General features: G+C 43.5%; 1 protein-coding gene across 3 annotated transcripts in view; it reads left to right on the top strand.

The window, feature by feature from the left end:
• LOC120742009 (phosphofurin acidic cluster sorting protein 1) overlaps positions 1-26,808 on the top strand; it is a 75,241-nt gene that overhangs the window by 43,691 nt on the left and 4,742 nt on the right. For 2 of the 3 annotated variants that reach the window (XM_040045161.1, XM_040045163.1), the window contains 21 exons: positions 139-228; positions 2,089-2,214; positions 9,546-9,690; positions 9,804-9,895; positions 11,895-11,972; positions 15,196-15,255; positions 19,096-19,256; positions 19,701-19,794; positions 21,002-21,085; positions 21,316-21,437; positions 21,943-22,078; positions 22,427-22,531; positions 22,657-22,763; positions 23,961-24,115; positions 24,383-24,493; positions 24,581-24,683; positions 24,770-24,812; positions 24,902-24,944; positions 25,026-25,167; positions 25,913-26,151; positions 26,621-26,740. In XM_040045161.1, the coding sequence (XP_039901095.1) occupies positions 139-228; positions 2,089-2,214; positions 9,546-9,690; positions 9,804-9,895; positions 11,895-11,972; positions 15,196-15,255; positions 19,096-19,256; positions 19,701-19,794; positions 21,002-21,085; positions 21,316-21,437; positions 21,943-22,078; positions 22,427-22,531; positions 22,657-22,763; positions 23,961-24,115; positions 24,383-24,493; positions 24,581-24,683; positions 24,770-24,812; positions 24,902-24,944; positions 25,026-25,167; positions 25,913-26,151; positions 26,621-26,740 (2,356 nt within the window). The remainder of the gene's footprint in view (positions 1-138; positions 229-2,088; positions 2,215-9,545; positions 9,691-9,803; positions 9,896-11,894; positions 11,973-15,195; positions 15,256-19,095; positions 19,257-19,700; positions 19,795-21,001; positions 21,086-21,315; positions 21,438-21,942; positions 22,079-22,426; positions 22,532-22,656; positions 22,764-23,960; positions 24,116-24,382; positions 24,494-24,580; positions 24,684-24,769; positions 24,813-24,901; positions 24,945-25,025; positions 25,168-25,912; positions 26,152-26,620; positions 26,741-26,808) is intronic. The other variant, XM_040045162.1, reaches the window with a different exon arrangement.

Raw genomic sequence — 26,808 nt, 5'->3', positions numbered from 1 at the left:
GATAATGATGAGTCTGTTGTTTTGAGTCTGCTGGGGTTAGCTAGGGCACGCTAATAGAAATCTTTCTCTTTTTTTCTTGCTTGCTTTCTTTACTTTCACCGTTTCTTCTGTAGTCATCAGTCTGTGTCTCGTCTTCAGGGCTCCAAGCGGATCCTGCGCTCCAATGAGATCTTGCTGTCCTCAGCAGGACTGACGGAGACCGATCTGCAGCTCACCTTCTCCCTCCAGGTACGAACAAAGGTTCAGCGAGATCAGGGACCCGTCAATCACAGCCAAACAATAACTTTCTGGTTTTACAGAAAACATAGAAACAACAATAACACAAAAAATTGAATCTCTAGCTTCAGAAATGCAAAAGTCTTGAGCCAACCGTCATTTTTTTATATTTTACCGAGGAGCCTTCTTGTAATTTTTTTCATAGTGGTTTGGATCAAATGTTCCCCAGGCCGTCTGAAGGTCTCTGTGTTTTGTTTGACAATGGCTGATTTTCATTTTCACTCCAGCCTTTGTACCTGATCCTTTTCACAGCAATATTTATTTGTTAAGCTGTGCACTGACCTGTGAACCATTCAAGCATCAAAAAGGCGCCGAAATCAAGAGATGAACCAGTGTTGTGTCTACATGTGACAGACAACTTAGCAAATAACCAATTTTAAGTTCTCTAAGTGAAAATCAGTGGTAACAGGTCTGATAGAGTCATTAATCCAAAATTCATATTTTAATTTTTTCGGCCAAATGATCATCATTGTGTCCAGAAAAGGTCAGGAGACACTCATGACAGTGAGCGTCTGCAGCCATCTGTAAAACACGGTGGAAAACATGGTTTTGGCTGCATTTCAGACAGTGATGTTGCAGGTCTTGTCAAAATTGGGGAATTGTGAACGCAGAAATGTACAGTCAGATTTTGATCTGCCATGCAATACCATCTGTACAGTGTCTGAGTGAAATTGGCTTCAGTTTTCAGTGTAGCAATAATTCACGAAGCACTGCCAGTACAGTGAAAGCACACCTGGATAGAAAAACACACAATGAAGCACTATCAGTCATGAATTGGGCTCCCCAGAGCAGTGTGGGATCATCTTGACAGAGAACAGAACAAAAGGCAGAAACATCCAGAGAAGAGCGTTGAATGTCCTTCAAGAAGCCTGGAGAACTATTCCTGAAGTCTACTTAAAGAAATGAGAAGAAAGCTTCCTCAGAGAGTTCAGGCTGTGATGAAGAGTAAAGGTGGTCGTACCAAATATTGACTTTCAAGCTCATCAGAATTGTGCAAACTCAGTTTTTGCCTTATATACTCCATTATGTATGTTTTTACACGCCTCGGTAAACTGTTGCACCTATTTCCAATTTTATTAGCAAAACATAAAGAAATGTGGAGTGGCTTAAGACTTTTGCACAGTACTGTATCTTTACAAACATGGAAAACTTTAGCGTTGCTAGATGAGGGAGGATCAGGGAAGCGGATCCTTTAGCTCTGATGCACTTGCACCTGTGATATTAAAACAGTTTGGGATAATTTGGAAAAGTTTACACAAAGCTGCAGAAGTGTCGCCTGCAACTCTCCATACAGCAACAATACGGAGTGCATTAAGGCAGAGCGTGGTTAATGTAGTTCCTAGCGGGGTTTTCTTGTGCTCTAAATCATGCTTTCCGATTTCCATGACTCTAAAACGCTGCTAAAAGGTCAGGGAGTTTCTCTCTCTGGAGCTTGCCGAGTGCACCGAGCCAGGCATTATACATTATACATTAAACTTCCTACAGCAGCAGCGCTGCGGAGAGGAAGCTTATTAAAATCGAGCCACCGGAGTCGTTTCACGGCTTTAAACATTGTTACAGGAGCGAGTTTGGTTCCATTTATAGTGCAGCTGCTGAGATCGTTAATGATGGGTTATGTCATAGTTGGGCTCAGACTAAGTAGTTTGACACCTGGGGATGCTGAGCGAGGTCAGTGTGTGTGAGGGGACTTATACAAGAAGCCGTTTGGATCAGTCTAATTATCAAGTCCTGAGAAATAAACATTATTTATTGAAACATCTGAATTCATTCAGGAAATAAGTGTTGTGTGTGTGTGTGTGTTTCTACCTGCAGTATCCACACTTCTTAAAGAGAGATGCCAACAAGCTTCAGATCATGCTGCAGAGGCGCAAGCGATACAAGAACAGGACCATCCTGGGCTACAAGACCCTGGCTTTGGGTCTAATCAACATGGCCGAGGTAACGTAAACCTGCAGAGGTGATTTATTCTGTTTTTCTTAACCTTTAAATCTGATCACTTTCCTCTTCAGTTTCTTCCTCTTTGATTATTCCTGACGTTTCCTCAAATGCCTTAAATGTGCTGCATTTATTGCATTTAGAATAAACCTGTGAAAATGGGACATTTGAGCTACATTCAATACGTCTCCTGTTGGCCTTTTTTTTATCTTTCTAAATGTGTTTTTCTAAATTAGGTTTAGCTTCTTTGAATAGCAATGTGCATTTATTTAAACCTATAAATAAACCCTCAGCGTTTCTTTACTGGAAGCAGTGCTGCAGCTTTTTGTTGAAACATTTATAGATGATTCATCGGCTAGTGATGGAAAATAATGTTTAGCCCGAAGCCCTTATAGGAGACATCTGTGCCAGCTGACCTTGTTCGCGGCACTTTTGCACAGTTGTAGTGCTCTCCAAACAAAAAGACTGTGACGAGTCAAAACTAGAGCGAACAATTTCTGGAGAAAAGGCAGCGGGATCGTTTCTATTGTCAGAGTTTGACTGCTGCTAGCTGCTAGCAAACAATTGGAGGTAAATAAGATGACAAAGGGAGCTGAATGGAGATAGATAATTTAAGATGTGGAAGGAGGGAGAGTCTTAATGATTGTTCGGATGTTTGTGTGAGAGAGAAAGAGGCAGAGAAAAGCAGCGTTTGTGTTGTGTTTTTGTCCACAAAAGCTCTATTTTAGGCAGAGTGTTATGATTACAGGAGAGCGAGAAGTAGTGAAAATGTATCCAACACGTAGGGAAGGGGGCAATTAAATCCACCAATCAGTGATCATTTGAAATCACTTCTTACCAGCTTCCAAACATGTCGGTTAAACATCCATACATCTGTTTTCTTCCATTTATCTAATTCAGGGATGTACCACCATACTACCGCTGCCAAAGGGTAAGAGGCGGGGTACAACCTGGGCAGGTCGCCAGTCTGTCGCAGACCATTCACACTCACATTCACACCTACAGGCAATTTAGAGTCACCAATTAAGCTAACCCCACTAACGGTGCTAACCACTGCACCACCGTGCTGCCAAATATCGTGATATCATTAAATTCTATCATTCTTGATTTATGGCCAAATTTCCAAAATCTGTTTGTCTTTAAGTCCAGCTGAAAAACAGACGAAATCCTCTGACAGTGTTCAAGATTGAGCTCGTTCCCAAAAATGTAGAAAATTCAAAGTGAAACACCAACTGTGAGACGGTCGCGCGTCCTCTCAGCAGCAGTTACATTTCTCTGCGGTCTTCAAAGAGGTGAAGCGCAGAGTTGCGACTTTGCCGAATCTCGTGTTTGTGTCAGCATTGCAGGGAAATGAGTATCAGGCAGGTGAGCGATTGCACTTTGCTTTAACAGAGGAGTGCCATCCATCCATTCATCTTCATCCGCTTTATCCGAGGCCGGGTCGCGGGGGCAGCAGCCTAAGCAAAGAGGCCCAGAGCTCCCTCTCCCCAGCCACCTCCTCCAGCTTATCTAGGGGAACACCAAGGCGTTCCCAGGCCAGCCGAGAGATATAATCTCTCCAGCGTGTCCTGGGTCTGCCCCGGGGCCTCCTCCCGGTGGGACATGCCTGGAACACCTCACCCAGGAGGCGCCCAGGGGGCATCCTTGTCAGATGCCCGAACCACCTCAGCTGGCTCCTTTCGATGTGGAGGAGCAGCGGCTCTACTCTGAGCCCCTCCCGGATGGCCGAACTTCTCACCCTATCTCTAAGGGAGAGGCCAGCCACCCTTCGGAGGAAGCTCATTTCTGCCGCTTGTATCCCCGATCTCGTTCTTTCGGTCACTACCCACAGCTCGTGGCCATAGGTGGGGGTAGGGACGTAGATCGACCGGTAAATTGAGAGCTTCGCTTTTACACTCAGCTCCCTCTTCACCACGACGGACCGGTGCAGCGTCCGCATTACTGCAGCTGCAGCCCCAATCCGTCTGTCGATCTCCGCTCCCTTCTCCACACTCGCGAAAGAACCTGAATACTTGAACTCCTCCATGGGGCAGAACTCCCCCGACCCGATTGGGACTCCACCCTTTTCCGCTAGAACCAGGCCTCAGATTTAGGTGCTGATCCTCATTCTGCTTACACTGGCTGCAACGTCCGTGGAGCTGGAGGCCCCACGATAAGCAACAGAACCACTCTCCCAAATCAGAGATGAGATTCTGAGGCCACCAAGCGAAGCCTCCGCCACTGCTGCGCTAGAATCCTGTCCTAAAAATAGACAGAACCGGAGACAAAGGGCAGCCCTGGCGGAGCCCATCACCCACCGGGAACGAGTCCGACTTATTGCCGGCAATGCGGAGTGCCTATAGTATTATTATTTATTCTTACATTTCCAGCACTGGGTGCCTCTGAGGCAGCAGATGGAGGTTAAGCTGCATGTTTGAGGGTGCGTCAGCTGCGAGCTGTCGAGTCAGTGGAGTCTCATCCTTTGCAGCCAGACAAAAGTCCCAGCTGATCTGAGCTGTTGACCCAACAAGCCACCGGTCACGGTCTCATCTCTCTAAACATGCAGCTTCTGCCCTCTGCTTAAATCCGATCTTCATTTCTCAGCCGGTCTTCGCAGAACGTTTTCTAAAGCTAATATCCAGCACGATAATCCGCGATGCTCCTCTCTTGTGGCAGCTCCCTTCATACACATCATTCCTCTCCTCCTTTGTCATTCAGGAAATTTTCATTCACAGCGGCGGCTCGCAAAACGTATTTATTGCCAACCTTCATTTAACCTTCACGTAAACTCAATTCTCCGAGTGCGCTTTCAAATCAGACGCTGGATTTTGATCTCTGGCCCGGCGTCCTCTTCTCGGCCGACATAAATGTCGCCATAAATCAAACGTACAATTAAATTTCAGCCTCTTCTGCCAAAAGCTCCTCACATTCCCTGCTTCCTCCGATATGAAACTGCTTTAAAAGGCTGGTGATTTATGCCGTCTGTACTTGTGTGCGCACGTGTGGACGGTCTTTGTCCTTTAGGAACGCCTGTTAGCTTTCACCAGCTGTGTGTGTGTGTAAGTCAGGATTATTAAATGTGTAAAACACCTTCAACTCTCTGGCTTCACATAAAATGTTTTATGGAGAGAAAAGAACATAAATCCACAGTCACTCAACAAACGGGCCTGATCTCATGTTTACAGGAGTGTCTTTGTAGATGGAACTGAACCAAATACGGTAGAGTGAGCTGTTATAATACATCCAACCCTAAGTCAGACTTCCAGTCCTGATTAAACTATGTTTTTGGTGCCTGCTGGCTGTCCATGGCCGTCCCTGCATATATAATAAAGTCACATTTTATTCCAGAGCCAGTCTCAACAGACAATTTGTCTGTTGAGTGCTTTATAAAGGGCACAGGCCATAAATTCAGACTCGTACATACGACAGGTTCAAACTCATTCCCTCTGAGCCACAGCAGAAGTTACTCTGCTGCCATATTCTGCCTAAAGCTCTGTGTGTGTGTCAGGAAAATGATACGCTACAGGGGACACACGTGGGCTTTCAGAGTCACAGAGAAATGTCATGTTGATGGCACTGTGCTGCCTTAATATGACAGGTAGTTTCCACTGACCCTGCAAGCAGCAGGAGGAGAATGAACTGCTGAACCTGTTCATGATTTCAGAAACATTTTGCTTCTGAATCTGAAATCTTACAAATTCAGTTTTATTTATACGTTACATTGTAAGGTGAAGACTCTATAATAATACAGAGAAACCCCAACAATCAGATGAGCCCCTACGAGCGAGCACTTTGATGACAGTGGGAAGGAAGAACTCCCTTTTGACAGGAAGAAACTTCCAGAACCAGGTTCAAGAAGCCGTGACTGGTTGGGAAGCAAATGAAGGATAACTCAGAAGAAGTTCAGGACAGCGCAAAAGTGGTACGGAGCAAAAGTTCTCCAGGATTTCTGAAGGTCTTTAAAAGCTTTTGTTTGGCTGCTTTTTCCACATATTTTCAGTCCAGTCTCTCTGGACTAACCAGTGTTGTGTTTACACATTACAGATAACAATTGTATCTTTAGGCACTTTGTTACTATCAGCATGTTGCAAGAACACATCATTTGTTTCCTTTTCTTTAGATAAATCGTCGAAAAATACCAAGGATATCACAGTTTAACTGCTACAAAGTAGTATTTTTGTACCAACGAGGTACGGTGAGACTCGAGAACCAGGTTAACGGGTTAGTCGATTTCTTTAAATCACTGAGTGGAGTGATGGACTCACTGCAGTCGTAGTTATGGGCTACGTCTCGTTTGAGCGGGCTCTGAACCTTTAATTCCTCGAGTCTCACTAAACATTGTTCAACAGTGGCTGCGTGTTTTTGCATATTTAGAATTCTTCATTTGTTTTCATTTTGCTTTTATTTTGAAGTTTTCTTCACACTTCAGTTTCCTTTCATTTAGTTGCCATAGTAGATTTGTAGATTTGCGCAACTCTTTTATTTTGACTGTTAGTGCTGAAAATGTGTAATTTCAGTTACGTTTTTTTGTTTTTAACTATTCTATACACTCATGGTGTCTCAACACATGTGCACCAAAGCCCCCCGATGCCTCGTGGGATGGCAAATTTAATCCACAGAAAAAATGCACAAAGTTCATTTTGCAGAAATTTTCAGAAGCTGCCATGTATTTTGGAGACTGAGTATAGCTATCTTTAACCGTCACACTGCACAGTATGTGTTCACTGCAATCAGTGCTTTGTTTGAATAAATGAACACAAGCTCAGCAGCTGCCTTCAGTTATGGGCCATAATAAAATACTTACATAAGTTACGTCTAAGTGAAAGTGTGTCGACAAAGTTACTGTTGAGAGCAAGTGTGACACGGCCATGAATGTTATACAGAGGCAGAGTAGTCAGTGTGATGTGAAGCACTGTTCTGCAGCTTTGAGTTTTCTATTGAAGTCGTAGCAAGCTTAGTTGGTAAAGTGCGCCAATAAGCTGTGTTATATGTTTACATTACAGAGAAGGATGGCCGCTAATTAGTGCACAATAACAGACTAATGAGACACTCACAGAAACACAGCACAGACCTCTCTGACAAGCTCTTATTGTCTCGGACCACACAGGAAGCTGTTTTATTTGTCTGCATACAAAATGCTACAAAAGCCACCAACACCACAGATACCTTGAAGTCGAGATTAGCAACTCAAAGCGGCCGAGGTGAAGTTTAGCAGTCAGCCTGCGCTCCTCTCACCTGTCAATCAAGCAGCCGTGATCCTGAGCCCTAATAAAAGCTTAAACTGGTGAGGTGGTTAAAGATTGATGGCTGCACAGGAGCAGGTTGGCAGTAGACCACCCACACATTTTAGGGGTTTTTTTGGTGTCAAGCTGCCTTTTTTTTCATGTTTTGAAGTTGGACTTTTCTTTGGGGACTGAAACTACGTCCACTCTGGAAGTGATTCACAGCCATCAGAGACGATAGAAAGTGAAGCAACTATGTTCAAAAATGTGGTAGAAATATGGGCAAACTAGCAACTAGTGGGCAGGACTCAAGATCATCTTTCTCAACTTCAAGGCGAACGATCAAAGCGACTAATAATGAGAGTAATGAATGGCTTTGATTTACCTGGTAGTAAACACTTTAGAGGCAATTGGTGTGAAAGGCTTCCAGTCTGAATCTAAAAGTGAAGCTGACTCACACATAGCCCGAAATTCATTCATTCAGAGAGCTGTTAGCTTGTGATTTACTGTTAAATCCTGCACAGTAGGAACCGACTCCTTATTACCTTTGTTACAAACTATCTCCAGACTATTTGGACATCTACCAAAATCTGTTCGTACATGAACGATGCTCACAGGGGGTTTATTGTGTGAGTTGTGATTTTTTTATTTTATTTGTACGAGGCAAATAGAGAGTCTGACTTTAAAGCTTTAAATTACTGTTAATTTTTTTTTTTTTTTGGTAGAGCGTGCAAACCACACAGGCTCACTTTCAGTTGGAGGTTTTATGTGATGTCATTGGTGGAGGGAGGTTATTCAAAGATCTAGCGGTGTAAAATTACTGGTTGTCACTTTTTAAGCACCATGAAATCCTCCATAAAAATGCACAATTTTGTAAGAAGTGGAAGTGTGAGAGCGAGATGACATAACAATTCCTTTAAAATCATCTTGTCATTTATTGCCCGTGTGCTTTCACGATACTGAGAAATAAAACATTGGTTTCATTACTTTTTCTCAATTTAATCAATATCTATAAATGTTTCTGACTTTTAGGCTTTGAAGATATATTAAAATCATATTAAAGTCATCATTACTGCTATTTAATTTTTTACTACCTGAAGAAAATAAAGCATCAAGAGCTCAGGTGGCATTTAACTACTTTAATTTTTAAAACTGCATAAAGATTCAGAAGATGCGCCTGCACTTGAATCCTTCTGTGGGTTTTACCGTCTTCATGAGGGGAAAAGCAGTCGAATTACGTCTGTGTTCCTCTCAGACACGCATGTTCATCTTCATGCTGTTTGACAGATTTGCATAATTGTCTTTCTTTGAGAAAATGGTTAAAATTAGCAGCTGCAGGAAGCTTCGGGAGACTATCGGCAGCATGTGCGCCAGTGTAGGTGAATGGATGCACGGCAACAACGTCTCTCTCCTTGAATGTTTGGCTAAGGCTGGCTCCATAATAAGCTGCTCAGACTCCATTAAATGTGCGAGTGTGACCAGATTCCTGAGAGAGGCTGGGTGTCACTCGGTTAGACGCACAAACACACACAGACACACACAGCAGACGTGGCGCTGCTCTTTGCTGCAGCCGCGCAGAGAATTGATTGCCTCTGCCTCGCCTGTGCGTGCTTTCTCTGTCGGCGTCTGGTTTTGTTCATTTTCCTCAGCCTTGTTTTGTCTCCCGGTTTCTTTATTGTCGTTCGACTCAGATTCAGCTTCTGCATTTCTCTCCATCTGCAGAGCTTTCACGCCAGTCTCTATTGCTTCACTGCTGTCTCCCCTCCTCGTCTAATGCTGTTTAAATGATGTATAGTCCAGTGTATCCCTATTTTGTCTGTACAGGAAGACCAAGAATGGAAATAAGTAGATTTTATCCTCAATAATTCAGTTAAAAAGATTATCTGACTTCTTTGTTTTTTCAGTCTCCTTGTTTCTGTTTGCATGCTGCTATTTGAATATTCAGACGCTCATTTGGGAAGAGTTTCTTTTAAAGAGAACGTCGAGATTTTATTCAAATCTCATACAGGCGCTAGCACACACTAAGTTGTGGATACTTGTGGATAAAAACGTAGCTAGAATGTGGATACATTTACATTTAATCCAGCTGACTCTGATCTCGTTTAAACGCTGCTGCTTTTTTCCTTCCTCAAGGTGATGCAGCACCCCAGCGAGGGTGCCCAGATCCTGGGGCTGCACAGCCAGGTGAAGGATGCCTCAGTGCCCGTGGCTGAGATCAGAGTCTACTCCCTGTCGAGTCAGCCCATCGATCACGAGGGACCTAAAGCAAAGATGTCTGGTGCGCACATCATCTCACCGAATCTATCTTTCTCTCTAATAGTCTGTGTCTGCCCTCCTCCTGTCAGTTTGCTCCCATTCCTCAGTGGCGTCTCTTTTTCTGCGTCTCCCTAGATCGTTCTCCAGACATCGACAACTACTCTGAAGAAGAGGAGGAGAGCTACTCGTCAGAGCAGGAAGGCAGCGATGACCCCATTCACGGGCAGGTGTGTTGAGATGAGGACAACAATCACTTCATGGTTAATCTTGCAGTCACTCTGCTTGCTTTGGAAAACATTTAATGCCATCACATTTGAGCTAATATGGTTTCTGCACTTTTCAACACGAGTTTGTTGTTGTTGTTTTAATTAAATATTAATGCCTCGCCCTCCATTTTCAAGTTGTTTTACATCATGGAAACGGCTGCTGAAACTATGTGAGCAGCACAGATCATAAATAATTTATATTTACACCTTTACAAAGAATGAAAACATCTAAAAATCAAAAACCCAGCACTCACATTTGAACCAATACCATAATTCCCACTGATTTCCACGTCTACAAATAAATATTTTTGTATAAACAGACACAGGAACGACAAAAAAAGCGAGTCGTCCAGATTTGGTCACACCGACGGGGTTATTGGGTTTTCTCCAGGAGCATCAGTTCACATTGACACTGGTGTGATGATCAGCGGAGCACTGGTGCTTTCTTTATTATGTTACCGTCTTTCTGAGATTACGAGAGAGAAGACGGTGGGTCTCAGGGGGGCGTAAGGGGAATTGGCGCCCATCGGTGCGAGAGATTGAAAGGAGCAAAAAGACAGCATGGAGAGATAAGAAGAGAGCAATGAGGCTTTTGGGGGCCAGATTGAAAAGGCAGAAGGGAGAGACGGAGGGAATCCGAGCGCCAAGAGGGAGGATAAACGGAGCGCAGGGCGTTACGGTAGAGAGGTGAAGAATTAACTTCAATACTGAAGCAGGAATCGGGTCAGAGCTGGGGTTCAGTTTCTTGTTTTCATGGTTTTTGTGTGCTTTGATGATAATATAACCAAGGGCAAGTTAAGTTGAGTTTTGAGGGACATTTCAACACTGCTAAATGAGAGACAGATGGGGGGATAAACACAAGCTGTTGTTTTAATTGATTTTAATTGAACGCCAGGGTCGGCCAAGTTAGCCACATCTATTCTGCTCTACTTGTCACCTGGCAACACGGCGAGCCAGTGTTGCCAGATTTCCAGATATGCGCACTGACTTTGGTTAGTGCATTAATGACATTAAAGGATTGTGATATTATATTATGAAAAATTCTCCTGAAGAAACTACATTTCAGATAAATACTGACCATGCATGAATATAGCGCCCGATTATCTGTATTGGCTAATATCAGCCTTGTTTACTGATATCAGTCTATTGAAAAATAAGAATACATTTAGTGACCTACTGATTAAGTTATTAGAGCTGCACCTAAGGTTTAAGTCACAGTATTAGTAATTACAGAAGCCTAAAAACTGATTTTGGCAGTAATTAATCCGCTAGGATGTGCAAGCTCTTTAATCAAAATGTTTTTTAATACTAAAACATAATTATTTTTGTTATCTGTGAATTTTTTAAATTTACTGTTTTAGAAAAAAGCAGAAAAAAGCTGGAAAGTACATTATTACTTTTTGATGAAGATGCATAATTACAGTTATTTACTCCGGAACAGAAATATTTTGTTTTAAGTGGTTTAGCATCATGAGGTCCAGTGTGTCGGCTCAAATTTGGCCATAAAAGAGTTTTTGAGAGATTTCTAAATTATGTGTGTGTTTCCTTGTTTTTATGACAAGCAATCTGATAAATTTAAGCGTCTTTCAGTTTTTCACTTCAAGGAGTGTTTAAAAACGAAGAGCAAAAAAGAATAAACCATGTCTAAAAATAAGTAAATACATTTCTTTGTTTCGCTGGCACAAAAGGAGGAACGACAACCAAAAAAAACACAAAATAAAGAGAAATAGTGGTTTTGGCTTCAGCTGAGTTATCTTCATTCAGCCAGCAGCTGAATGAAAAAACAATGTATCCATGTTACCAGGAGCAACAGTGTAACCACGCAGACAAATTGTGTCGCTAAGACTCATTAGTTTTTTTTCTTATAGCTGGAGTTGGCGACCTTGAACTAACCTTTAAAACACCACTTGCTCTCCTCGTCTTCCTCTCATTCGTGTTTCTCTCACTTTTTCCTTCTCAGTATCTGTTTGATGAAGACGAGGAGGTGAGGAAGAAGAAGCCGAGGCGTAAGCTGCCTTCCAACGCTGGTATCACCAGGGTAAGGAGAAGAAAAGCCCCCTCCCTGATCTCCCCCTTCATCCTCCCTCTCTTTTATACTCGCTTTTCTGCCTACCTGCTTGTTTTGTCCGTGAAGCACTTTTGCAGCAAACCCGCTTCGTGCGACGGCCGTTTCAGATAAATTTGATTTGACTGGACTCAACAACCCTCCCTCCTCCTGCGCAGCCTCTCGCCTCACCTCATTCAACCTCTCCTCCTTATCTGCTCGCCTCAACCTCCCCTCCCGCTCCTGTCTCTCTCTCTCGGCCTGGCTCGCTCCCGTGTTGGTTTATCTGCAAATCCATTTTCTGCCGCTCATTCACTCTACGTGTAATCAGGCCGATTTTAACCTGAGGATGCACGGACACACACGCTCACACAAAAACTGTACATAAAGGCTCAGCAGGAGGCAGAGATTACAACACAATTTAAATTTTTTTAAATCACCCTGGAAAAAATGAAGGTAGAGCTGCAGCTTAGCAGAAGAAAGGCAGCATTTGGTATGCGCGTGCTTGTGTTTGTCTAAGGAGGCTGTTATTGCGGCACCTTTGTAGATTCTATAGAACACACAAACGCGCGTGCGCACACATGCACACACTAACCACCTGCACTGCTACACACACATTAAATATGTACTCGCTCTTAAAAGCCCCTACAGCAGACCCTGCACTCTGTGCGTCCCCAGGAGGTCCGACATGAAGCCGACCCTCTCCACTGCGTAGCAGCAAATTGCGACAAATCCTCCAAAACACTCTCACTCTCCACAGCCACTCAGACACCCACTTGTTTTGCAGATGAAAGCTTTGCTTTGTACTTTTTTTTTTCTTCATTTTTTACATCCAAACGGAGTTTTTCTTCCTTTCTTTTTTTGTTTTGTTTCTGGGTTGTTGTTTTTTTTTTTTTAACCAAAAACAACGCTGAGAATTTTATTTTAACGTTTGGCCTGAAGTAGATTTACACACATGCGAAGATTGTTGGGTTTCCACTAATTTTAAAAAAAGTAAAACATGCCGTGTCCCAAAGATGGCTTCAGGTAGAATAATCTTCATATTTAAACAGTGAACTGCAGTGTTTGCAAGGACAGTTGTGTGTTTATGAGTCGGCTGTATTTGCTGCTTGACTCTGTGCATTTAAATTAATGTCACAGAATAAGAGGATGATGCCAAGCATTTGAATCTATGCCTTTTGTTCATTATCTGTATTTTTCATGTCCAATCAGGACATCTAAGTCATGAGTTATAAAACACAGCGGACAATAATAGAGGTCCTGCCTTTGTAAACTCAGTTGGGCAATAATCACATTGACTAATATAAATTTAGATCACTATCATAGGATCAAAGTCAATTTTTTGGAAAGTACATTTAGTAAATTGCTTTCTAGATTAAATATTCATGCAGAATAATCTGTTTTTGACTGATCCAGGTAATTACATACCCGAAAAATCGTAGTGTTTATTAGATTTATGCAGAATTATGTAAGAATCCAGTAAAGCCACAAATCACTGATGCACATTAACAAATAGATGAACACAGAGATACCGAAAGGACAAACGTTAGTCACAGGGAGCTGCAGCTACGCCTCTGTTGGCATCCACCTGTCTGACAAACAGCTAAGACTTGTTGCTGCTTAATATTTCAGTGGGTGAGTCATACAACTGTGAACATCGATGTTAGGGGGAAAAAATGTGCTGCTGAAATCGAAACAGGTTTTGGACTGGGCTGTAAGCACGTTCTGCAGGGATGTTGATCATTTGGATATGAAAGTCTGTGTGCTTTGCTTCTAGAAGCATCCTCGAGTGGTGATTGGAGGAACTGCAGAAGCTGCTATGGTGGTTGCTGCTCGCTACCTTATAAACTACCTCTATTACTGCTACAGTGTTCTGCTATTACAGCTTAGAGGTGAATGGGCAGTTTGTAGGGCCACACAGTGAATGTTGTTAGTGACATTTGGCAAAATCACTAACAGCTAACAGGTGGGTGGGTACGTCCAGAGTTAAGGGGTATTCACACAGTGACTGGCGGCACCATGGCAACCAGTCCCCATAGAAATCCATGACTTCAAATAACCATGGGGGAAATGATCGCCGGCAGTACATAGTGGGCGGGTCTTGAGTTTAACTTTTCTGACGGTTGAAGTGAGCAATTAAAGTGACTACCAATGAGAACGCAGGATACCATTGATTGACATGTGACAGTAAATACATTAGAGCACTGGTGTCAAACCTCCCCCATGGCCATTCATACTAGACCATGTGATTTATTCCTTCTTTGTTTCTGCTTTTTGTTTAGCTGAACCTTTTGTATACTCTTATACATTTATGTCTGAAATGAATGTGTTATTTGTGAATACATTGTATGTAGTTGCTTTAGCTTTACTGCAACATTGGAAAAAAAACCCCTATTCTAAACATATTGCAGTTATTTTGTGTCAACAGAGCAATTGCAACAGTGTCACCAGCTGCTTGGAGCTTACTACATTATCATTTAAAGCAACGGTGGCGTTATGTGATGTGTTTGTAGAGTATGAGCCAGAGGCTAATACAAGAGCCCAGGTGGCTCAATAAATTATAACATTTCTCTGCAACTGCTGCGTGTGCAAATTAGTTAGTAAGCATATCAACTCACCTATGAGGCCGTCAAATGGTTATTACAGGTTATAAAAAGTGTAGTGTTTTAGAAATAGTCTTGGATTTAGTTTTTGAGGTAAAAATAACTTGTGCATTTGAAGATCCGCTTCCTTTTTGCAGGATAATCTCGTCTGGCTCACAAATGTCACGCACGCAAAAATTTAATTGAATTTTGAACTGCCGAGTCGGACAGATGTCGCACGTTTCAAGAAAAACTCCAGACTCGCGTTCAGTAAATGTTACGTCTTCCTTTTTCAGATCACTTTTTGAATAAGATAATCAGTCCTTTGCGATTATTCAGGAAACGCATCTCGTGTTGGGAAGCGTCGACTTGGATAACCTCGGTAACGGGCCCGCTCTCACATATTCCAGTGTAATAACACGAGGCACATTTTTTCCTTTGCAGAAGTGATGCTGCATCCATTAACTGCTGCTGTTTTGACTCATCAGGCGTGAAAAGTGCGTGGAGATTGCCTCCTGTCGGTTTTCCCTAGGCTGTCGTGTTCTCCCCCCCCCACACACACGCACACACACTGATATGAACATCTATCTCCGAGTTTCACGTTGTGACTTTTTTTCCCATTTTCTCTCTCACAGCAACCCAACATCAAACAGAAGTTTGTCGCCTTGCTGAAAAGGTTTAAAGTCACAGATGAGGTGGGTGCTCATTTCTCCGTTGTTTTTCTCTCTTCTATTCCCCTCCCCTCTCCGTGGCTCTTCTTCCTTCCTGATCACTTACATCACACGTCCACACTTCGGCTTTATGTGCGAGGTTCAGAGTGTGCGTTTGCCAGGTTGTTGGGAGTCGACGTGCATTTCAGTTGAGCTTTGAAGACACACGGAGATGTGTGGGAGAGATGTGGCAGAACAACTGAGATTCAGCTGACAGCTCACAACGACATTGTAATTTAAAATAGAACAAAGATGTTTGTGTGTGTGTGTTTGTGTGCTTCTGTCAAGCAAAATATGTGTGTGCTGTCTCAAAGTGGGTGCGTGTGTGTTACAATCTATTAAAATTTCATTGCCTTCCCTCTGTGTCTTTACAAATCGAATTTTGTTCGTCTGTGTTTGCATCCTGTGCTTGCTCGTGTCGCTTTTCAAAATTGCAAATTGGAATATTGCTGTTTTATTTGTATAAGCGTGTACGGCATATTGATTTTGTTTGATTTCATACAGTTGGATTGTTTGTGTAATTTTGTGTCTGCACACCACCACAGAGGAGTTTCAGATTTGGTATTAACGTGCAGATTTTCAGCTTTAAGTCGAGGTTTTTTTTTAATTAATTGGATAACTCGCTGCACAGCAGCCAGATGATGCCCATCCATTCATTATTCAATGACAAATTAAGAGGATAAAAGATCTGGAGTTAATTAAACTTGTATTTGGTAGCTTTTCACTGGGATTTTAAATATGAGGCCCAAGAGATGTCGGTGCAAGTGAAGTATGCCGTCATTAAGCCTGCAAATCTCAGGAAACCTGTCACAGAAAGAGCAAAAACTTCAGTAGCGAAAAGAATCTACAGTCTGGTGCATTGTTAGAAAGAATGGATGCACTCAGCAGCTCAGCTACACTAAAAAGCCTAAAAGAGCACAGAAGACGGCCAAAGTGCACGAAAACCATCAGCGGTTTCACTTAAGTCACATCAGACTTGGACTGAAAACATCTATAAGAGCACGCACAGTTCTGGAGAGTTTTTCGTGGACGGATCAAACTAAGATGAAAACGTAGCAGAATGATGGGAAGAGAAGCATAGTGGCAGCAGTGTTAGGGCGAGGGCATGTATGGCTGCCAGTGGAACTGGGTCAGTAGTGTTTGTTAATGATGTGACTGCAGATGCAAGCAGCAGGATGAACTGTGAAGTGCACAGGGCTGTACTTTCTGCTCAGATTCAGTCATATGCTGCAGAACTGGTCACACAGTGCTTCATAGTGCAAATAATGACCCAAAGCAAACTGCAAAAGCAACTCAAGAGATTCTTAAAGCAAATAAATGTGATTTTCTTCAAGTCATTCACCTAATCTCAACTCAGCGGAGCAGATTTTTGGCTACTGAAGGCAGAGACCCACAAAAAAGCAGCGGCTGCATTAAAGGTCTAACAAAGCATCCCAAGTGAGGAAACAGCATTTGCTGACGTCCATAAGCTCTACACTTCAGCCTTCTAGACTTGTGTTCAGTTAATTGGGAGCATCTGAAAACAGACTGGTCATAAAAATGTCTGTAATTCCTGAACATTGAATGCAACACTTTCTTTAATTAAAGCTGGTTTAAGATCTGCTGTAATGCTGTGCAGAGGCAAATCTTACAGATCTAACCGTGTGTTAGCCTGAACATGTGACTTCTTTTATTTTAATTACTCAGATCACTGTTATTGTAAAATTTTCCATGTGTATTGCTGTGACCAGTGTTGCAGAAAATCTACTTCTGCTTTATTCATGTGATTACAAACATTGCTGATCCTAGCAAAACTCTTTCTGCTACTTTTTAAGTACCACGAAGGCGGTTTGATATTTGTTGTTTATGTCTGTTTGTGTACAGATTTTGTCACTGGGGAAAACATCACAGCCGCACAAGACAGAGTTATAAAATTTTAGGTGTTTAGTTGAGATTGAAACAAAAGTGGAGTTCAGAGGTGGGTCTTGTTCAGTCTGTGTGATCTAATCTGACGAGGGCCTCTGGTCAAATCTGACCTGATTATTTAATGATGGTTTGGTAGAAGTGACGCTCCATGTACTGCAAACTGGTTATGGAAGCTGAGGATTGGATTGCCCTCCACACTGATCACCGCTCAATCCAATAAGCAGCAAACCCCTGCGGACCAATGTAGCCTTTTCAGGTCAAGGCCCCGTGGGCTAAAGGAGTCAGTTTAGGTGGTCCTGATTAGGATACTTCCTGGACGTCACCTAAAAGAGGTGTTTCAACCATGTCCTACCGAAAAAGGCTGCCAGGAGACTAGCTGGAGAGATTATACCTCTGGGCTCTCTTGAGAAACACTCAGTCCCCCACCGCCCCAGAGTCCCTGTGGCCCAAACTCAGATAAGGAGCAGAGGATAGTTGGATTCTTATAGATTCAGCCATAAGTTTAATTATTAACTATCTGGAAACTCATCACTACAATAGAAATCTAATTTTACCCCAGCTTATCCTTGTTGAACAACAAACTGCTTTTGCAATGGGATCACATCTGACTCGTTAGTAAAGAGTTCTCAGACAAAAGCCGTCTCACAGTTATTCCTCTGATGATGCACCATCAGTCCACGTGTACTAAAGGCAGTAAGACTTTGACCTTATTTGACCAACTGCCTAATAACTAAATCAATCCCCTCGACAAACAATAACACTACAAAGGGCCTGACACCTCACCTGTCATTTGACCCATAAAAAGACCATAAACTTGTTGAAAAGCGTCACCATAGCAGCAGCGGGGACAGCTTCACATCATGCACTAAACACGCTTTCCGTGAGAATGCACATCAATCTGAAACACTCAGGACCTCCTGCAGGTTAAAACACAATGTATTTCAACAAATATTACAAAAGTGCAGCTTGTGATTGAACTGATGGATCAGTAGTGTTTTACACAAATTCCCAGTACCAGCGACTGTAATGATATTGTTTACAGTGCTGGTGTTTTTCCTTAAGGAAATATCCTGCCGTCCAAGTCTGCTTTCATTGAGATGCCAGCCACGCGTGTGCCTATGACACAATCACAATGAAAAGTCTGTCCACAGACATATAAACACCTGTCGGAGTACTTTGAGGTGGTTGCTTCTAATGAATGCATCTCCACCTTGTTTTTCCCCCCTCAATGATCTCACACACATGCGCGCACGCACACACACAGGCGGATAGTGTTACATTATGAAAGCAGAACCAGCTATGCTATCACATCAGATAACAATACAAATGATTATCCATTGTGTGTGGTTTACTGGCTGGCTCCTGAGTGCGCTTTCAATCGTAAAGACGTGACGTCTCTGTTCCCACGCTGAAGTGAACATTTTTGGAGTTGAGTGCTGGTCCAAACTCATGTTATTTCTGTTTATCCCTGCTTGTATTGCTTATGATTACATGCATGAATACTTACCTTTTAAGTCCAAATCACTGCTATAACTGGGCTCCCTGTTTAGGAGTTAGGCTGAGCTGCCTGACTCGCTCTGATGTTAGCCAGGTCACTTTGGCATGTAAGCATCTCGCGTCTTTCACTTTTGATATTCAGCTTCTGTGAAATTGCGGGCTTGCAAAGCCCCGTGGTGTCAACAGAGAAACGGGCAGTGATCCGTGTCGGGTTTCACAGCTGGTATCAACACGTCTGTCCCCTGTACGCACAGAGATTAGTGCTCATTTAAAGGAAGGGAGGCTGTTGTCGATGTGCTTTTTATAGCTTCTGTTTGTGTGAAGAGAAGTGACAGATTCAGGTGATAAACAGAAACTCTAGGTGTCAAAGCTGCACAGCGACCGTGTGTGTTGGTCACCCTCTCCTCCGTGCGTCTCTCCCAGGTTGGTTTTGGCCTGGAGCACGTGTCCAGGGAGCAGATCCAGGAGGTGGAGGAGGACCTGGACGAGCTGTACGACAGCCTGGAGATGTACAACCCGAGCGACAGCGGGCCGGAGCTGGACGAGACCGACAGCATCCTGAGCACGCCCAAACCTAAGCTGAGGTACGAGCACTGGCACAGACGCGACATTAATATTCACCCCCACACTCCCGCTTCACCCGCACAGACACCGAGAGGACTTTCATTAACAATTCAGAGCCCCCTCTGTTGGGCGAAGCTGCTCATTACAGCCGCAGATTAAAAGCTTGGCATGAGCCAAAACTGGGTCAGTTTTAACTTTGATCAGAACTTTTGAATAATAATTATTTTGCTCAAAAATTCTTCTTTGCATACTTAAACGACACAGAATCGCTGCCCAGTCTGAGTCATTATTTTCAATAACATCAGAAACCCTCAGAGTGACCCAGAACCCAGAAGTCTCACCGCTGTTACTTGACTTTCTTCTGTTCTGCTCTTTCTTTCTGTCTATCATTAAAAAATAAATGTGTGTTATGTAAGTATCTGAATAAAAACTTAATGTGTGTGTGTGTGTGTGTGTTTGCTCAGGCCGTTCTTTGAGGGAATGTCTCAGTCGAGCTCTCAGACGGAGATCGGCAGCCTGAACAGCAAAGGCAGTTTGGGCAGAGACACGTTCAGTCCGGTGAGTAACTCACTGAAACGCCTCACCTGTTAGAGCGCAGTGAACTCTTCACGAAGGATATCTGACTTTACAACCGGAAAGCTTTCAAACCTGTGTCCAAATGCAGCGCTCGCCTCGTTGGTGTAAAGTGAGACCTGTGTCCGTCTCAGCAAAAACTCAAGAGTATTTGTATTTTCTCTACATTGACGTTACCTTGTGGGGAAAAAAAACTTGATACACAATTAAATTTAGTAGTGTTGGATATACGGTACTGTGCACAAGTCTTGAGCCATCCCTTTATAGGCTCTACTACTATTGTTACAACTAAAACACGTAATTTGCTGAAAACGTGGCATATCTCAGCACGCTGTGCAGTCTGTCCTTAAATATGCTTCATTCATATTTCAATAAATTGCTGCACATTCCTCATTTTATTAGCCAAACATAAAGAACGTAGGGTTGGCTCAAGATTTCTTGTGAATACTATAACTTCTTCTATTTCTTGGGGCCTTAAGAAGTCATAGTAAAAGTACACGAGAAGCTGAGCGATACGGCATTAACCTAAGATTGCAAAGTGCTTCTAGTGGCAGGATAGTAAAACAATAAAGCTGTAGTAAAACAGTGTGACTAAGTAGCACATAGTACCATAAAGTACGTGAAGAATGCAGCATGAAATGAAGCAAGAAGCATGAAAAACAGCATGCGACTCTGCATTGATGTGCTAAATATCCAGAATCTAAAGCCGGTGACAGTCAGCACGGCAGGGGAGCGCAGTGGAAATGTGAAATTTGAAAAATGCTTCACACTAACATTTCCTTAATGGAGCAGAAATTCAATAAGTCTTTGACGGTGACCATCTGCTGAATAAAAAGTGTTTAGTCTGTCTCAGTTTGAATGGATGGCACTGGATGTGCTTCAGGCAGCTCCAGTTCCTCCCTTCATAATGAAATAAGCTTTTAGGTTCTGACTGCTGTTGGGACACTTTCTCAAATATGTGTTTGGAAGATGAAGGAGCTGCTTTCACTTCAGTAAGTAGGTCCTATCTAATTATTTGTGTAGAATGCTTCGTCTGGCCTAAAACGGCAGACGAAAACCAACATCTTCTGGGCGTAACTGCTGCTGTGTTTTCTCCCTGAAGCCGAGAGCCGAGAGCTCTGCTCCTTCTTGTTTACCAAATCTCGAGGCTCATTAAGCCCGTAGACTGACTGCCTCTCCCTTCTGTTCCCAGCAGGGGGAGCAGCCTCTTCTGGAGAAGATGAAACCTTCCCGAAGCCGCAACCTGGATGAGATCCCGTCTGAGACCGACACGCTGGTACGACTTTCCTCGTGTGTTTTTAAATGAGTGTCAGTGTGTCAAAGAGGGAGAGTTAATGTTGTGCTGGGATCTTTGTCGGTATCACTCTGAGGCGGATTCGCCGCCATCTGTGCTGCAAGCGAGACAGATTGAGAGAGCAGAAGAAACACAAAAAAGTGGGTGCCAGTATCTCCTTTCTTTGACACTGACAGCCTGTCTGTGGACTGTGTGTGTCTGTTTGTGTGTAGGAGCTAACAGACCAGGAGCTGTTCGCTGAAGTCGGCCCGTGCATCATGGTGTCCGTGGCAGAAAAACCCCGTACACCCATTAAGAGCAGCAAAAGTGAAGCACAGCCGATGGCATCGCCGAGGTAAGTCACCCAAGGCTTAGTCCCAGATACATTTGTTTAGCTGTTTTAATCTGTGCGTTGGCCTCTTTACTAATCAGCTCAGTTTTAGCTTGAGTAATGACCCCTGCCATCTTGTTTTTTAGAGCCAGAATAAATATATGTTTGGACAGAAAGGTGAAAGGTTAAGTGATCAGCAGAGTTAGTGCCAGATTGGATCCCCCAAGTTTGCCAGGAGGGCATTTAGTTTACAAAAAAATGTAATGTACGCTAAAGACAATCCTATATCATTATAACTGTACACTGGATCTGCTTTGAAAGCTACAAATTCAAGCATTAACCCCTTCTTTTAATGAACATGCTTACAAACCCTGTGGTTGGTAAATTCTGAGGGCAACTCAGGATCTCTAAGTAAAGCTTATAAAATGAAAGGGAAAATGAGGCCTCAGAGGCGACTATGCTGAAAAATCCTGAACTTCTTATTTCATGAGTTTGACTTTGTTTTCTTTTTTCCTTTTTTCCCCACCAGGTTGGATGGAGGCCATACACCAAGGCAGAAGCGCATTAGCACTCCGATGAAGGAGAGACAGCTGTCCAAACCTCTCAGTGAGCGGACCAACAGCTCAGACTCTGAGAGGTCCCCGGAGCTGGGACACAGCACGCCGGTACGACACTGAACGGTTATAAAATCTCATTTCGCTTTAGGTCTTTCCAGGATTTCAGCATCATCGTTTCAACCATGTATACAAAAATAAACCTGCGTATTGTGGTTGTTTCCCACAGAGGAATTAACATAAGACCAAAAAAATCTTCCTTTGTTCTCCGTCTGCTTATGACCCACGCGTTTTTTTTTTTTAAAAAAAAAACAACACATGAATTCTGATAATGTACGACCGGCCTGGAGCTCAGAAATGAATTATGTATGTGGTGATGAGTCATCTGAAGAGCAAATGTGTCGCTGTGGGGAGATTTATGTACTCTGTGTGTGTGTGTGTGTGTGTGTGTGTGTGTAGGTTCTGAGGAAAGCAGTGTACGATCAGCTTAACCAGATTTTGTTGTCGGACTCGGCGCTCCCAGAGAGCCTCATTTTGGTCAACAGCACAGACTGGCAGGGGCAGGTAAGGCCTGCAGCTTTCCCTAAATAACTTTGGGTGGATTTGGTTCGTTCTTTTTCTTTTTTATTCCTATTTCTTTCCTTTTTTTTTTTTTTTTGACTGCACATCTCCTCTTTCATGTATTGCAGTATGTTGCAGAGCAGCTCCAGGTACAGAGACACCCGGTGGTCTGCACGTGCTCAGCAGCTGAAATACAGGCGGTGCTGTCTGCCGTGCTCACTCGCATCCAGAAGTTGTGAGTTTTTCTGATCGAATCTAACACACACACACACACACACACACACACACACACACACACACACACACACACACACACACACACACACACACACACAGAGCGAGCTAGACTCATTGGTGTGCAGAGTGACTCATCTGTTTAGTCTTTCTTCCTGCTCTGAGCCTTATTTTTCTGACTTCTGTTCTTCCTTTGACCCTTATATATTTTGCTCCTTCTGTTCTCCTCCTCCTTTTTTTGCCCCTGTGACTCACTTTGCTTTATAAAAGCAACAAAAACTTTATGTCTCCCATATCTGCATCCATCACGCCGGCTTGTCCCTCTGCTTATCACTCTCTCCCACACATGTGGGAATTCTTCTGGTTTGTGTTTGCACTGTCATCAGAGCAATAGTTAGAAATATAAAATGATTATTTTGCCTTAAATAATGTGAGTTAGATTGTAGTCTGGGAATAAAAGGGGCTTCATGTTTCTTTTTCTAATGCAGGAGCTGGGACTGAAATCAAACCCATTACAGTACAGCCACAATAACAGGTTTTATTTAGCTTGCTAGCCATCAGTAACAGTACCTAGGGTGCAATGCAGTGCCTGTATTTCTGCTGTTAAAAACACCTCTGCAGCACATTCATGGATAGACCCTGATCAGTGATTATTTAGCAAGTCATGAATACACATCAGTAATAGTACAGAGGACCAGTTCCACAGTCTTAGTGCAGTTTACGCTCTGAGCTGCCAACTTGGATTGTGAAGTTGGAGTTAGATTGGCTTCTCCAGCTTTCTGGGTGGGACAGTGTATCTTGAGAGGGTGTTCTGGCTGAAAATTCTGAGTGGGAACTCTGGATTTCTGACTTCCCACTTCAAATGGAATTCAGTATAAAAAATGAAGGGCGATCCACACAGGAAACGTCCTTAAAACTAGAGTTTTCATACACCTGTGTATACTATGTCCTTTAAAAACGCCCTGAGCACTGAATGAATTCTCACTAGTTTGATGTGCTTCATCTCACATGTGCACCAAGGCACATCTGTAGGACACACTGTAATAAGAAATCTATTTTTGTAGGATATTTTCCAATAGAGATTAGGTTGTGTTTCTTAAAACAAGAATGTTCTAAGTATGTTTTGAGACAATGATCAAACTTTTTGATTCTTGAGTAATGAGTATTTCTCTCTCTCTCTCTTTCTTTTTCCCTGTAGCTGCAACTGTAACTCGTCCATGCCCAGACCAGTGAAGGTGGTGGCAGTGGGCAGCCAGAGCTACTTGGGAGCCATCCTGCAGTTCTTTGTCACCCAGCTCGCCAACAAGACGTCTGACTGGCTGAACCACATGCGCTTCCTGGTGGTGCCGCTGGGTGAGAGAGCCTGCTTTTGTCTCCTCCTGCAGAGTCAGACTGCAGCAAAGTTTTACTGCTTTGCAGGAAGTGATGTCTCGAATGTCTGGTGCACACAGTCACTTGTCTGCATGCTAATTGGACTTTGGGAAATGCTGTAACTTGTTAGTATGTCTTGATTGTTGGCACATTGGTAGGAGGAACAGGCAGTCGTGTTAGCTCATTAAACTCCTCGATCCTTCCTCCTTCCACATTCTCACCTTCCCGCTCTCTCATTATGTTCGTCAGGCTCTCATCCCGTGGCTAAACACCTCGGAGCCCTCGACAATCGCTACAGCTCCTCCTTTCTGGACGGGGCGTGGAGAGACGTGTTCAGTCGCTCAGAGCCGCCGCAGACAGGTACAACACGTGCCGTCTCCCCTCAGGACATACTTCAGCGTTTCGCACGTTTATTCACTTCTCCAATTGTTTTATTTTCTCCTGCAGATCAGTTGGATGTGGCAGGAAGAATTTCCCAATACATCAGCGGAGCTACAGTAACACACCAGCTGCCCATCGCCGAGGCCATGCTAACCTGCAAGCACAGAACGTGAGTACAGATGTCAGCGAACACGCGCCAGAGCTTTGATCTTTTAGGTCTTCTTTAACAAGCACCGCTCACTGTCCTTTTCCCAGGCGAGATGAAGACTCCTACCAGAAGTTCATTCCTTTTATTGGGGTGAGAATTCTACTCTTGAGTGGGAACTTTTTACCTTTGCTGCTGCTCATCTTCAGGATCTTTGGCTGACATCCCTTCTTGTTTTCCAGGTGGTGAAGGTTGGTCTGATCGAGTCTGGTCAGTGTCCAACAGGTGAGTGTTTGGAAAACGTCAAAAGATGTTAAAAAATAATTCGATTTAGGGTTTCACGCTATTTCCATTTGGGTTATGAAGGAGATGCAGAGGAGGGTGTAGCAGTGAGCCTCGCTGTCCCCTCCACATCACCACCCTCCCACGGCTCTCCCACCGGGATGATCAAAGAGACAGCCACGCCTCCCTCCTCTCCCTCCATGGGGAGCGTGCTCACAGTTCAAGGGTAAGAGTTCTCTAACATTCATATTTCTTTACAGGATCTTGTAATTATACTGATGTGCTTTAAATCAAGTCCTCAGATGTAGATATTTAAAGAACCGTTTATTTTATTCAGGTTGATTTTCTGCATTTGTGTATGTTTTTCTGTTGATGTCTCAGCTGTCAGCGTGCATGTTGATGATGCTGTCAGTACTGAGCTGTGGCAGAGGGATAAATGCCTTTTAATCAGCCGTCTGCTTGTTCTTTAAGCAAACAGGCAGCGAGTTGTTCGTGTTTCTCTGCGATCCTCTTCCAAATCGAGGCTCTCTTTGATGCTTCAGCCACTGAATCAGATGTTTTTTTGCTGCAGTGCCTCTCTGCAGAGATCACTGATCTGATCTTTTACATTTCGCCCTCTGCAGAAATTTTTTGGGGAGTGTGTTGAACATGATGACTGAAATTCAGCTGTCAGATTCAAGTCGGTCTGCTCGTGAAGCTGTTAAATTATCTTACAAATGTGTTTGTGATGTAAAGAAAAGTTAGATCTATGTATGTCTCATAATTGGACCAGAGCAGAACCCCTCACTGCATCTGTGTGTTCTGCTGAAACTAAAAACTACAAATAATGTCAGATAAATATGTTAATAATTAAGTTCTTCACAAGTTTGACATGAGAGACCAGAGAATAATAGGAAAGTTCAGTTATGATGCTTTATAGTTGTCACGAAGGGCCTGAGGAAGTCGCTCATGCACGCGCTGTCTGTCCACAGGAGCCCCAGCATGTCCCACGGCGTGGACGCCATCGGCCTGCAGGTGGATTACTGGCTGGCCTCTCTGGCAGAGAAGCGGCGGGAGGGAGAGCGACGCGACACGGGCTGCAAGAACACGCTGAAGAGCGCCTTCCGCTCGCTGCAGGTCAGCAGGCTACCAGGCGGGGGCAGCAGCGATCCACAGGCCCAGGTCAGCACCATGGCCATGACTGTGGTCACCAAGGAGAAGAACAAAAAAGGTGAGGCGTTTCAAATCTGATGCTTTAAATCATTTTTATGATTATGGCTTCACTTGAAACTAAAATTTGTAATATTAATAACGATTGATTAATTTCACTGATTTCTTTCTTACAATGATCCCTGTATTGCATTCAGCACAGACTGAGGCCATATTACATTGTTATCACTAAATAAGTGTTTTTGACTTGCAGGCTTGTTGCAGTTAGCCAGGTTCCCTGCAGACAGGCCCTAAAATAGTTACTGCAAAGCCCTTTGGACAAGTCTTTAAAAGAAATCCCTCAGATCCATGTTCAAAGCGCATACTCTGAGAAGCAGGGTATAAAGATATGTGTCCTCTGTAGTGGGATACTAGAGATTTAAATGCAATTGAAGTAAGCCAGTCTAAATCTAGACTCACACACTGCCACCCAGTCGCCGTCTCCCTCCATCACACAGCACTTTGACTCTGGTGTTTGTTCCTCCCTTCAGTTCCTACCATCTTCTTGGGGAAGAAGCCCAAAGAGAAGGACGTAGACTCCAAGAGCCAGGTCATCGAAGGCATCAGTCGACTCATCTGCTCGGCCAAGCAGCAGCAGACCATCCTGAAAGGTGAGCTGGATGATCGCGAGCAGCTTTGTTTCTTTCCTGCTCACATTGTAGCTTATCCTCACCGTCGT

This window comes from Simochromis diagramma, unplaced genomic scaffold, assembly GCF_900408965.1.
Source record: "Simochromis diagramma unplaced genomic scaffold, fSimDia1.1 OVJJ01000590.1, whole genome shotgun sequence".
Lineage (NCBI taxonomy): Eukaryota > Metazoa > Chordata > Actinopteri > Cichliformes > Cichlidae > Simochromis > Simochromis diagramma.
This window is presented reverse-complemented; position numbering and strand designations above follow the sequence as displayed.